Source organism: Haliotis cracherodii, unplaced genomic scaffold, assembly GCF_022045235.1.
Source record: "Haliotis cracherodii isolate W230 unplaced genomic scaffold, xgHalCrac1.p SCAF_15, whole genome shotgun sequence".
Taxonomy (NCBI): Eukaryota; Metazoa; Mollusca; class Gastropoda; order Lepetellida; family Haliotidae; genus Haliotis; species Haliotis cracherodii.
The window spans coordinates 31444324-31457790 of record NW_027266270.1 but is presented as its reverse complement, the minus strand read 5'-3'; the positions used below and the strand labels follow the sequence as shown (position 1 = coordinate 31457790).

Here is a 13467-nt window from a genome sequence, read left to right as displayed (position 1 = left end):
GCCAATCAGGAAACGGCAATCCGTCAGTGTGCATGGCTTGTTTTTTTGTGAAACATAAATGTGCAAACAATTGCTTGGTTAGACAATCAAATGGCACAGAATTACTGTAACAACATGTGAGGTGGTCGTATCCTTATAATGCACATCCCGGTAGGTTTCATCAGAGTAGAGAACATCTACTACCTGTGTCAATGGTGTTCAACCACCTCCCTCACAAGCCCTGTGCTGCATCATTGCATGATAATGTTGGAAAGAAAGCATTCTTTCTGTAGGATGGTTATGTCTGTCTCTGTGATACCATAGAGTCAGCATTCATTCTTATTAAAATGTTCTATGAACTCTTAATTTGGGGGGGACGGGTTGCCCAGTCGTCTAAGGCGCCGTGATTCGCTGTGCAGAGTTGCGTCCCTTGGCCACGCCAGAAACCTATGATTGTGGGTTCGAATCCCGGTTCGCCCCAATTATGTTTCTAGGTTTGTCAGCACCATACCCGTGCTCGTGGGTTTCACCGAAGTGGTAAACGTTTAAGACCTGCATCACTTCGGGCTTTCCCACATTAAGCTGACACGCCGTGATATAACTGGAATACTGTTAAAAGCGGCGTTAAACCCAACTCACTCACTCACTCACTCTTAATTTGGTCACCTGTTTCCATCAAGATCTTACCAACTCTATAGTCAGTGTTTGCCTCATGCTGAAGTAAACAGTGTCATGTTGCTAAGATTGTCGGGGGCAGTTGGTTTTCCCACCATCCATGTTTCCATGGTAACAAAGAGGAGCATTCTTTAGTATTCTAATCAGTTTCATCAAGTTTTCCATATGACATTTCTCACAGTACACACACAAATGGGGCTTCAACTGCTTTGTGACAAACAGTTGTACAACAGTGCTGTGAGAAGTGGCAGGGACCAAGGGAGGGAACTCCTCATACCTTGTTGTACAGCTGACACCATGTCTTCATGATCTCCCAGCTATGAGTCTGTGCTTGTGTACATACATGCTTGCTTGGAATCATCTTCCCGAGGCAAGAGAGTTAACTGACTTCAAAAGTCCAGTTTCCACCCTTGCCGAACTAGGCTGAAATTCCTGGGCTTGATCGTAGCACCACCAGTGGCTATTGCGAGTTATGTCCTTTCTATGCCTCTCCTATTGACCGATCAGATTCAACCTCTTGTATCACTTGCATTTGTTTCAAACGAAACGGTGGCGCCCAGTCAAGACGATCTGATCGATAATCAAGATCTTTTTTGTGATAAAATGAGTCTTACATCGCGAAGTGCATCAAATGACGTGAGCACCTTGATTAAAAACATGAAAAGATTTAGAAACAACGATTTTGACAACGAGTTAGCGGTGCACATGCTTTGCAAATCCTGCAGTCGACCGAAATCTGCATGACACTCTACGAACAGGATTTCGATTTCGGTGCGCGATTTTGATTGGACTTTGCATAGACTCGTTAGTCCAGCCAAAATCTAACTCCATAATACCAGCCTAGTTCGGCAAGGGTGGAAACTGGACTTTTATAGTCAGTTAACTCACTTGCCTCGGGAAGATGGCTTGGAATAGGATATTTGTAATTTGGTCAAGAAACAATAAATGATAATCTGTTCTTCTAAATATAAACTGTGTCAACAATCCCTGATTTGTTACATTTCAAAGTACATACATTTTGTTTACTCAGATAATGCTTTTCATACAGGTGAAATATTACTTGCACCAGGAAATTGAGACACTGTCTGATCCTTAGGACATAAATAATTATAAGATTTTCATTCCCGATTTCCTCATGACAAAACACCCCTACGCACATGATTTTTGTTTTATTTATCAAAATTAAAAGAATATAATGTTTGGATGAAAATCTAATTATTATTGTTGCTTTACGTTTTCTAAATATTTATCTTGTCATTCCTCCAGTGGAAATGTGAGGCTGGGACACTTGTACTGGTAACGTAAGACACAAGATGCTATAGTGTGGATTAGTAGGGCACAATGAGTGTGAATAGTTCTGATTCTCATGCCTGATTTGCAAGCCATCATACCTGGCTGTTTTTCTGTGGAGATTCAGGGGTAACATACATCCTGACCACACCATGCTTGTCTCCCCAGGGGAATTCTGGGACAGAATAAGTTCCCAGTGGCCAATAATTCAAGACACAAATGTCATTCATGAATCTGAATGTCGACTGGCCAAACAGCAAGTTGAGTAGTGAGTCACTGACAGTCACAGTGGTCCAAGAATCGGGTCGGAATGACTGGTTTGTTCCAAGGAAAATGGTTGTCTTTGCCTCCACATCTTCTTAAATAAGATGCACTCCATTTGAAAATGACATGCCTGTTTTGTCAAAGGAAGGAGAGACTTACCTTATTCATTGCTAGACCAGTGTTAGGATTCTGGACGGAGCAAGTCCCCTGCATCCTGTTGATGCTTGATGAGGATTCTGGACAGAACAAGTCCCCTGCATCCCGTTGATGCTTGATGAGGATTCTGGACAGAACATGTCCCCTGCATCCCATTGATGCTTGATGAGGATTCTGGACAGAAAAAGTCCCCTGCATCCTGTTGATGCTTGATGAAGATTCTGGACAGAAAAAGTCCCCTGCATCCTGTTGATACTTGATGAGGGTTCTGGACAGAATAAGTCCCCTGCATCCTGTTGATGCTTGATGAGGATTCTGGACAGAACATGTTCCCTGCATCCAATGGATGCTTGATGAGGATTCTGGACAGAAAAAGTCCCCTGCATCCTGTTGATGCTTGATGAGGATTCTGGACAGAACAAGTCCCCTGCATCCCATGGATTCTTGGTGAGGATTCTGGACAGAGCAAGTCCCCTGCATCCTGTTGATACTTGATGAGGGTTCTGGACAGAATAAGTCCCCTGCATCCTGTTGATGCTTGATGAGGATTCTGGACAGAACATGTCCCCTGCATCCTGTTGATGCTTGATGAGGATTCTGGACAGAACATGTCCCCTGCACTCCATTGATGCCTGATGAGGATTCTGGACAGAATAAGTCCCCTGCATCCAATGGATGCTTGATGAGGATTCTTGACAGAACATGTCCCCTGCATCCCACTGATGCTTGATGAGGATTCTGGACAGAATAAGTTCCCTGCATCCCACTGATGCTTGATCAGGATTCTGGACAGAACATGTCCCCTGCATCCCGTTGATGCTTGATGAGGATTCTGGACAGAACATGTCCCCTGCATCCCATGGATGCTTGATGAGGATTCTGGACAGAACATGTTCCCTGCATCCAATGGATGCTTGATGAGGATTCTGGACAGAATAAGTCCCCTGCATCCTGTTGATGCTTGATGAGGATTCTGGACAGAATAAGTCCCCTGCATCCTGTTGATGCTTGATGAGGATTCTGGACAGAAAAAGTCCCCTGCATCCTGTTGATGCTTGATGAGGATTCTGGACAGAATAAGTCCCCTGCATCCTGTTGATGCTTGATGAGGATTCTGGACAGAATAAGTCCCCTGCATCCTGTTGATGTTTGATGAGGATTCTGGACAGAAAAAGTCCCCTCGACCCCATGGATGCTTGGTCAAATGAGGATTGGGTGGCAGGTTTAGACATCTCTTTATTTTGGTGCCAGTGTCACAGCTACATTCACACCAGCAAGATTTAAAAAGTTTTAAAATAATTATAAACATTTAATATGCCTCTGATGTTGTTTTTTTCACTGGTTAAAAGTTATGAATGAGTAAGTGATTTTGGTTTTACATCGCTTTTAGTAATATTCCAGCAATAACATGGTGGGGGACACCAGAAGTGGGCTTCACACATTCTACCCATGTCGGGAATCGAACCCGGGTCTTCAGCATGACGAGCAAACGCTTTAACCACTAGGCTACTTAGGCCCCTTAAAAGCCATGATTTATGTTACATCTTCTATGATATGACAATGAAACCTGCAACCTCACATAGCTAACAACATTGCCAAAAGAAATTTCAGTCAGAAAATAATAACCAAAAACCTATTGTTTGTCATATTTTTGGATGGCCCATGTCCTTGTACAGCTTTTCATTACTCTCTCTGAAAAGACAAAATGCAAAAGCACTATATAGTTTATTATATAATGTCAAATACTACATGACCCTCCCCAGATATAGATGTATTTATGATCCTCCCCTTAAAACTGTCATACCTTATTTGACGTAATAAGCTCCCCGCTCTAATAAGTGCCCACGGTGATATTTGCTGATATATTGGCTAGTGAACAATCCCAATTAGCACCCATTCCGATTGATCACTGTACACAAGACTTATTTATTTGCGTATAATACGCACTTGAGTGTTATATGCACCCTTAATTATGGGCAATTAAATTATGGGAAAATATATCTCTCGTACATAAACATTTCAGGCTGTAACTATAAACCACAAAATTTATCTTTCAACTCTGTTTTTTCCACAAACATAATACTCTAATAAGAGCCCCCTATTTCTAATTTTGAGAGTACCCGGGGCACTTATTACGCCAAATATGGTATTTTGGGGTAATGCTCCCCTGAATAGTTTCATTTTGGAGACACAATTTTAGTCTATAAATGATCATTAAATATGTGTCACATTTCTGCTTGCAAGCACTATCAGGGAGTGTTACACAAAGATACATCTGTTATGCAAGCTTGAATATTTGCTGCTGTATTTCCGTCACCATGACAACCTTTCAAAGTGCCTGCTGAAGTTGCTTTAAGTGACCTAGATAACTTCCCACAAGGACCTTCCCTTTACTTTATGACATCTGTTGTCTTGGTGTACTTGGCTGGAGGTTAAGTGGAATCCCCCCCAGCAGGCTTGCAGAACAAGTTGCCCCACCCTTCTTTCAACCATGATGTGAGTCAAAAGTGGTGACCTCTTGAGGTCAATGTGTTTGGAGAAGCCCCTAGCCTTGCAACAAATCTCTTTTCAGATATAAAAATGTTCATGTGTTTGACAGTGTATTTAAATAAACTGTAAAGTCTTATAAGAGCTGATGTACATATATCTTCCCTCGGTGGCTGTAAGACTACTGGGTTGTCTGTTCCTAACAAAGTTACTGTGGTTTGTTTGTTTGTTTGTTTGTTGTTTAACGCCGCACTCAGCAATATTCCAGCTACATGACGGCGGTCTGTGAATAATTGAGTCTGGACCAGACAATCCAGTGACTGACATCATTAGCATCGATTCACACAATTGGCATTGATGACATGCATCAACCAAGTCAGCGAGTCTGACCACCCGATCTCGTTAGTCGCCTCTTACAACAAGCATAGTGGCCTTTTACGGCAAGCATGGGTTGCTGAAGACCTATTCTACGCCAGATATTCATGGGTGTACTGTGGTATGCATCATGCACATTCCTGACTCACCAGAAATAAACTGCACACTTCGCCTGGAGGGTTGGGTGTCCGTGTCGTCTAAGGTATCACAATTTGCATTTTCCCGACGCACGGGAGTTACCTGACTTTAAGAGTCGAGTTTTCACCCTTGCCGAACTAGGCTGGAATTACTGGGCTCGATCGTTGCGCCACCAGTGGTTATTACCAATTATGTCCCTTCTAAGCCTCTCCTATGGACCAATCAGATTCCACCTCTCGTATCATTTGCGTTTGCTTCATACAAAATGGTGGCGCCCAGTCAAGACGATCTGATCGATAATCAAGATCTATATTGTGATAAAATGGGTTGTACATCGTGAAATGCATCAAATGACGTGAGCACCTTAATTAAAAACGTGAAAGGATTTGGAAAATATCTGCTGACAATGAATTGGCGATGCACATGCTTTGCAAATCCTGCAATCGATCGAAACCTGCACGACAGTTCACAAACCGGATTTCGATTTCGGTGTGCGATTTTGATTGGACTATGCATAGACTCGTTAGTCCAGACAAAACATAACTCCATAATACCAGCCAAGTTCGGCAAGGGTGGAAACTGGACTTTTATAGTCAGTTAACTCCTTTGCCTCGGGAAGATGCACAATTTGCTGTGCAGAGTTGTGTCTAGGCTTGCCAGAAACCCATAATCAAGGGTTCGAATTGCAAAATATAACTGGAATACATTTCCAAACAGTATTCGACCGAACGTGCTGTGCAGTTTGTTTGTTTGTTGTTTATTGTGTCTCAGCAATATTCCATCTAAATGACGCATGTCTGTGAATGATCGAGTGTGAGTGTGTGTCTGTGTCTCTGACAGTGTGGCTGCTTGTACTAGGCCAGACTAATAACAGTTTCATAGTGCTAGCCCACTGAGATACCATGTCGCAGTTTAATGTGAATACCACACTCAGACACAGTGTGCTGACTCCAAGCCGACCAGTCCTTGTTTTATCCAATTAATGCTGAACGCCAGCATTTGGTATGAGGATACAACTGACCTTTGGCTTTCTAGACAGATGCTCTATTAACTAGACCACGGAGGCAGTTAGGGTTCAGAATTACCATATTCGACCTAATAAGCGCCTAGGGCGCTCTCAAAATTAGAATATTATTTTGGTGAAAAAAAAAGTTGAGTTGAAAGATAAATTTCATGGTTTATGTACCAGGTATATTTTTCCCAAATTTAATTGCCCATAATTAAGGGTGCATATAAGGAGTGTGTATTATATGCTAATAAATAAGTCTTGTGTACATTAATCAATTGGAAGGGGTGCTAATTGGGATTGTTCACTAGCCAATATATTAGCAAATATCGCCGTGGGCGTTTATTAGAGCAGGGTGCTTATTACGTCGAATATGGTACCTTTTATGTCGCTAGTCCTCAAACACATCTATAATAAAGTTGCCATCTACCAAATGCTAAAAGTGGTAGTCCACAAATGTGACTAGTCCTTCCTGAATTTTACTCGTCTAGGTCTTGCTGACTCATGTTAATTTCAAACCCGGTCATTCAAATATTTATCTACCTCATATCATACAGCAGGAAATATATTTGTAGGATATGTTTAGAGACTGTAGCAAGTCTAGGAAGGGTTACTGTCCCATTGTGGTGACTTGTGAGGTGAATAGCTCCAGTGCTGGCTGCTTGATACCCAATCTCTTGAAGGAGCTCGCACTTCTCACCTGTACCAGCTCATCAGCAGGTAAGCCCTTTCATAGATGAGGTAACAAGATTACATTAGCCCAAGCTATGATGTAATTATCAGATTTGTATCTCATCTCCAGTGGAAAGCCTGTTGACAGGTTGTGATTGTATTTACAGAACAGATGTGGAGGGGGATATGAGCTTAATTGAAATATTTCTGACCTGTATTATCAGAAGTTGGTTGCGGTTGTGTCGATGGGCGACAGAAGTTGTAGGTCGACCTTTAGATGTGTGTGTCAGAGAGGAAGTAGATGACCTGAGTCGTGCTGTAATCATTCATACAGGATGTGGATAGTTGATCAGAGTAGCCAGATGGCCCTTGGGAAATTATTTGAAAATTGGATATTCTTAAAATTTGATATTATTTTACAGAATACAAAGATGAATTTGTTGAACAATAATTCATAAATTTACCAGTTGTAAATGTTTCAAACATTAAACCAATGAAAATATTGGGCTGTACTATATATTTATAAAGAAATTCTAGTAATTTGAAAGTGTTTTTGGTCAGAGGGCCTTGGTGTTATTAATAATGTCTCTTATTTTGAAAATAGAAGAAATTGCTGTTACTACAAAAACTGAAATAGCTTTATATAGACATATTATGACAAGTGAAAAGATATTTGTGAATTTAGAGACAGGTTGGATTCTTAAATCACGTGAAAGCTGAAAAACTGAAAGAATTGCTTGGAATAATGTTATTTCCACACTGAAACTGAACAGGGTTATTTTTCTGTCCAATATGTAAACATGTAAGCTTAACTTTCAGCTGTGAACAGATTCTGTGGCAAAAGATATGAACATGACAATCCATATTTGAAATCCAAGAAACAAGAATATATCCGATTGTCTGAGTTAAACAAAACCAAACAAGCCAAGTCAGGGATAGCCAGTACAGTTGTGTTGTTAGGAAGAACAATAGTTAGGCAAGAGTTGATGTGTGACGATGCAGTCCACATATTTCTGCATCAAGCATGTGTTGATGGCGGTACAAGACTCATTCACATGCTGTTTCCACCCAGTCAGGTAATAATAATAATAATAATAATAATAATAATAATAATAATTAACATGCATAGCAACCGGATGTTAGGCCATGCTGTCTATATTTTGTGGTTTACAGATGTTGTGCTCACGAATTAGATCCAGCTTTGTAAGGTCAAAGTTAAATTTGTGTTGGTCAACACTTTTTGGGCATGAATGCTTTGGGGTTTTTTTGCTTAAAGGGACAACCTTTTTTGTGTGTCTGGGAAGGGGTAGGGGGTGGATGTGGGTGTCTATGGACAATAAGAATATGATCCAGAAAATATTGAAAGTTTATAATTTAACCTCAGGTTGTTTAACACAACTCTCCTGTAAAATATTTTTTTAAACCTCTAACCAAATTCCCAAGTGCCTCTTCAACAGAATATAAATAAATGCAAATAAGTGTTTCAAGGCATATAGATGTCATGGCTCCAGGGTAATGAGCCTTTGCAATTAAATGTTCTTCAGACAATGGGTGTCGTAAATCAGTCACTATGACAAAATTAACAAAGCGTGTCGGTCGGTCTGACGTTGATTAATGAATAATTTGCATACTCGTATATGCAAGAGGCCGACGTATGGTTCTCAGTAGGAAGTGACAACTTGGAGATGGTGGCTTGCGGTATATACAGTTTTACTATATACATGTAGATATATACATACGAAAGACACTGTGCCAGGTCAGCACATAGTGGTAGTAGTTGTAGTCTAGGTGCCCAGGAGCACCCAGCCTAACCCTAGCTAGGCTAAGGGTAAGACCTTTCTTCTTTTTTTTCTCTGGACCAAGGCTGATATAGCCAAGGTCACCTGACATTTAGTAATTAATAAATATAAATGTAAACAGTAATTCATCAGCAGGATGGCAGACGGTCGATGTACACAAAAATGGGGATTAACAATTAGGATTAGCATCTTATAAATAACAGCAATTAAGTGTATCAAGGCATATAGATGTCATGGCTCCAGGGTAATGAGCCTTTGCAATTAAATGTTCTTCAGACAATGAGTGTCATAAATAAGTCGCTTTGACAATTCTGACATGGAGTTAGACCCGTGAAGATCCGGTCTTCAGCAACCCGTGCTTGCCGTAAAAGGTGACTTTGCTTGTCGTAAGAGGCGACTCACGGCATTAGGTGGTTAGGCTCACTGACTTGGTTGATGCATTTCATTGTATCCCAATTGCGTGGTTCGATGCTCATGATGATCACTTAATTGTCTGGACCAGACTCAATTATTTCTAGACTGTCTTCATATGGCTGGAATATTGCTGAATGTGGCGTTAAACAACAACACCAAAAAAAAAGACATGGAGTTATAATAATACCAATTGCTATCCTTGATAACCTGCTAGACATGGGTTAGGGTGTAATTACCGTGCCCTGACTCTATGATGTATTCAGTAAAGGCTGTGAAAGGGCATGTGAACCATTTTACGACGTATGTGACACATAGCGGGGTTGATTCTGTCTGAGCATCAACTAGGATGGAGGCAAGCAGTATTGTGTACCGACATTGATTATGAGTCTTTTTGTGCTAAACTCCTCAGTTGTAGCTCGGTGGTTGACAAGCTGATTGAAGATGTGCACTGGGCCTTGTAATTCAGATAAAAACTGGCGTTGATGTCTACTTTGATATACCGTATTCAACATAACAAGCACCCAGGGCGCTCTCAAAAAAATTAGAAAATAGGGGCTCTTATTAGAATATAATTTTGGTGAGATTAAAAATGAGGTTGAAAGATTGTAAATTTTGTGGTTTATGCTGACAGCCTGAAATGATATAAAAGAAGAATCTGTGTGTATTATACACGATAGATATATTTTCGAGAATTTAATTGCCCATAATTAAGGGTTCATATAACAAAAGAGTGCGTATTATACACGAATAAATAAGTCTTGTGTACATTGATCAATCGGAAAGGGTGCTAACTGGGATTGTTCACTAGCCAATATATTAGCAAAAAATGCTGTAGGCGCTTATTAGAGCAGGGCGCTTATTAAGTCGAATACGGTACATGTATTGGCTTGTTCATGACACAGTGGGTGGGGTCACACAGGTGCACCAGCTGGGGGCACAGACAATAGGTGATTGTGGTGACCTTGCAAGACGTACATCTCCAAAGGATCTTTTTTGGAGAGAGTGTTGCAAAAGTAATTTTTATTTCTCTTTTTCTTCCAGCATGTCTTTTAAATGTTTATGGTGTTTTTGGATAACGACTCACTGAATCAAGAGTTTATGAAAACCCCAAATTGTCTTCAAAATATACATTTTTTATTTTTCCTGTCAAATTTAAGAAAAATTAATATTGTAGTTGTCAACATATTATGGGTTACCATTAACCAGGAAAAATAACTGCTACATGCCTTAGTTGCAATGATTATGACTTTAGCAAATTAAGTATGAATATTGTGTTATCCATCTAATGACGTCTGTTACCCCAAGTGTGTTACCATGTGGAAGACGCATGACATCTCTTATCTGTAATTCAGCAACAATAATAGATGTTGTGCACCATGTTAAGTGGAGGATGTTCAATGTTCAGTGATGTTCCAGCTTTATCATGGCAGCCTGTATCTAACTGAGTCTAGACAAACTAGTGAGTGAAAGCCTGAGCAAAGATAAATGCTATCAGGTCATGATGATGCACAATCAAACATGTCAAAGAGCCTGACCACCCGACTTAGTAGCCTGGCCACCTGGTTTAGTAGCCTGACCACCCGGTTTAGTAGCCTTACCACCTGGTTTAGTAGTGGCCACCTGAGTTAGTTGTCTGACCACCTGACTTGGTAGCTGGCCACCTGTCTTAGTAGCCTGGCCACCTGGTTTAGTAGCCTAGCTACCTGTTTTAGTAGCCTGGCCACCTTTTTTTAGCAGCCTAGCCACCTGGTTTAGTAGCCTGATCGCCTGGCTTAGTAACCTAGCCACCTGGTTTAGTAGCCTGATCACCTGGCTTAGTAGCCTGACCACCTGGTTTAGTAGCCTTACCACCTGGTTTAGTAGTGGCCACCCGAGTTAGTTGTCGACCATCTGACTTGGTAGCTGGCCACCTGTCTTAGTAGCCTGGCCACCTGGTTTAGTAGCCTAGCTACCTGTTTTAGTAGCCTGGCCACCTGGTTTAGTAGCCTAGCTACCTCTTTTAGTAGCCTGGCCACCTGGTTTAGTAGCCTAGCCACCTGGTTTAGTAGCCTGATTGCCTGGCTTAGTAACCTAGCCACCTGGTTTAGTAGCCTGATCACCTGTTTTAGTAGCCTGCCCACCTGGTTTAGTAACCTAGCCACCTGGTTTAGTAGCCTGATCTCCTGGCTTAGTAGCCTGCCCACCTGGTTTAGTAGCCTTACCACCTGGTTTAGTAGTGGCCACCTGAGTTAGTCAACTATTGGGACCTGTACTCACCAGGGTTGAATTATCATTTGGATCAGTTTAATTGCCTGGCATGTAGGACTCTGAATTAATGACACTGACCTGATCAGTGTTTCCAGCAACATTAGGAGACACTATATCAGTCTAGTTTACCAAGCCCAGTATTGACATAGCTGGCTCTGAGGTATGTACACAGCAGAGCACAACCATGTCGTGAATCACACGCCAGCGACGACACCCTCTGTCGGGAGATACCATTCATATTTCCTGTGTCTTGACCTTCGACCATGCTGTGGGGGTTTGATAGGAGGCAGTCTTAAGATGATTAGGCTTCTGTATTTAAGTGTAGTATTGGTAAGTACACACATACTTAACTTGTAATCATGTCTTCACATTAGCCATGGTTTTGGAGGTTGAGTTACATAAGCTGTAATATGATATGCTTTGTGTCTGTGTTTGATATGCAAATGGGATTGGTTTGGGCATGTTGGCAAACTGTCCTTATTATGCAAAACACTGTGTTTGTTGTTCTGCCAACTTAAAATTCTATGATGTTTATCGGTCTTGCAGTTGATGTATTAATATACTATTTCACACAGAGAAGATATCTCAGTTTTTACAAAGTAAAAATTAGAATGCCTAGATTGGAAATTAGAACTCCAAGATTGGAAATAGGGAGACCTAGGATGGAAATAGAAAGACTTAGAGTGGAAAAAGGAATACATATATTGGAATAGGAAGACCACTAGTGGAAATAGGAGGACCTAGAGTGGAAATAGGAATACATATATTGGAATAGGAAGACCACTAGTGGAAATAGGAGGACCTAGAGTGGAAATAGGAATACATATATTGGAACAGGAAGACCTCTTGTGGAAATAGGAAGACCTCAAGTAGAAATAGGAATACATATATTGGAAATAGGAAGACCTAAAGTAGAAATAGGAATACATATATTTGAATAGGAAGTCCTAAAGAGGAAATAAGAAGACCTCTTGTGGAAATAGGAATACATATATTGGAAATAGGAAGACCTCTAGTGGAAATAGGAAGACCTAGAGTGGAAATAGGAAGCCCTTGAGTAGAAATAAGAATACATATATTGGAAATAGGAAGACCTCTAGTGGAAATAGGAAGACCTAGAGTGGAAATAGGAATACAATGACTTGCATCAATCAAGTCAGTGAGCCTGACCACCCGATCCCATAAGAGGCGACTGACAGGATCGGCTGGTCAGGCTCACTGACTTAGCTGATGCATGTCGTTGTATCCCAATTCTGTGGATTGATGCTCATGATATCAACCGCTGGATTGTCTGGCCCAGACCCGATTATTTACAGACCCACTGTCATATATCTGGAATATTGCTGAGTGCAGCGTTCAACAACAAGCCAACAAGCAAGGAATACATATATTGGAAATAGTCTACAGTCTACAGTCTTGGTGTCAAATATCTAACTAATTTTTGTGTTTGTTTCAGCAAAACTAATGCACATGATGAAGAGGTAAGAAAACTGTATGAAGAAATGGAGACACAGATAAAGCAGGAGAGAGATCGCATTCTGAAAGAGGTATGTTTTTGTTAAATTGACCAAGCACTTATTATCCATCCTCGGTCATCTGTTGGGTCTTTTTAAAGATAATCAAGTTCAACGTTATCTCGCCTTCATGTTGTAGTTGATAGAGCATATGCCTTTGGAGCGGAAGGTCAGTGTTTTGATCTCCTGACCATGTCATACCAAAAGACGTTGAAAGATGGTATTTATTGTTACCCTGCCTGGCACTCGTCATTAGTGGGATGAAACAAGTCAGCTGGTCAACTCGGAGTCAGTATACTGTATCTGAGTGGGGTATCCATGTTAAACTGCGGCATGGTATCTCAGTGGGCTAGCACTATAAAATAACCGTGTGTCTGGACTGGTACAAGTAGCCACACACATGCATGTCTCTATATATCTGTAAATATTGATTTACTGTACTGTATTTGGT

The 13467-nt window shown here is 41.0% G+C and overlaps 1 protein-coding gene across 3 annotated transcripts in view; it reads left to right on the top strand.

Annotated features, from left to right (window-relative positions):
• The window catches only part of LOC139462514 (EF-hand calcium-binding domain-containing protein 4B-like), a 51620-nt gene that overhangs the window by 14911 nt on the left and 23242 nt on the right, over positions 1-13467 (top strand). For all 3 annotated transcript variants that reach the window (XM_071244285.1, XM_071244286.1, XM_071244287.1), the window contains one exon: positions 12959-13049. In XM_071244285.1, coding sequence (XP_071100386.1) covers positions 12959-13049 — 91 coding nt within the window. The remainder of the gene's footprint in view (positions 1-12958; positions 13050-13467) is intronic.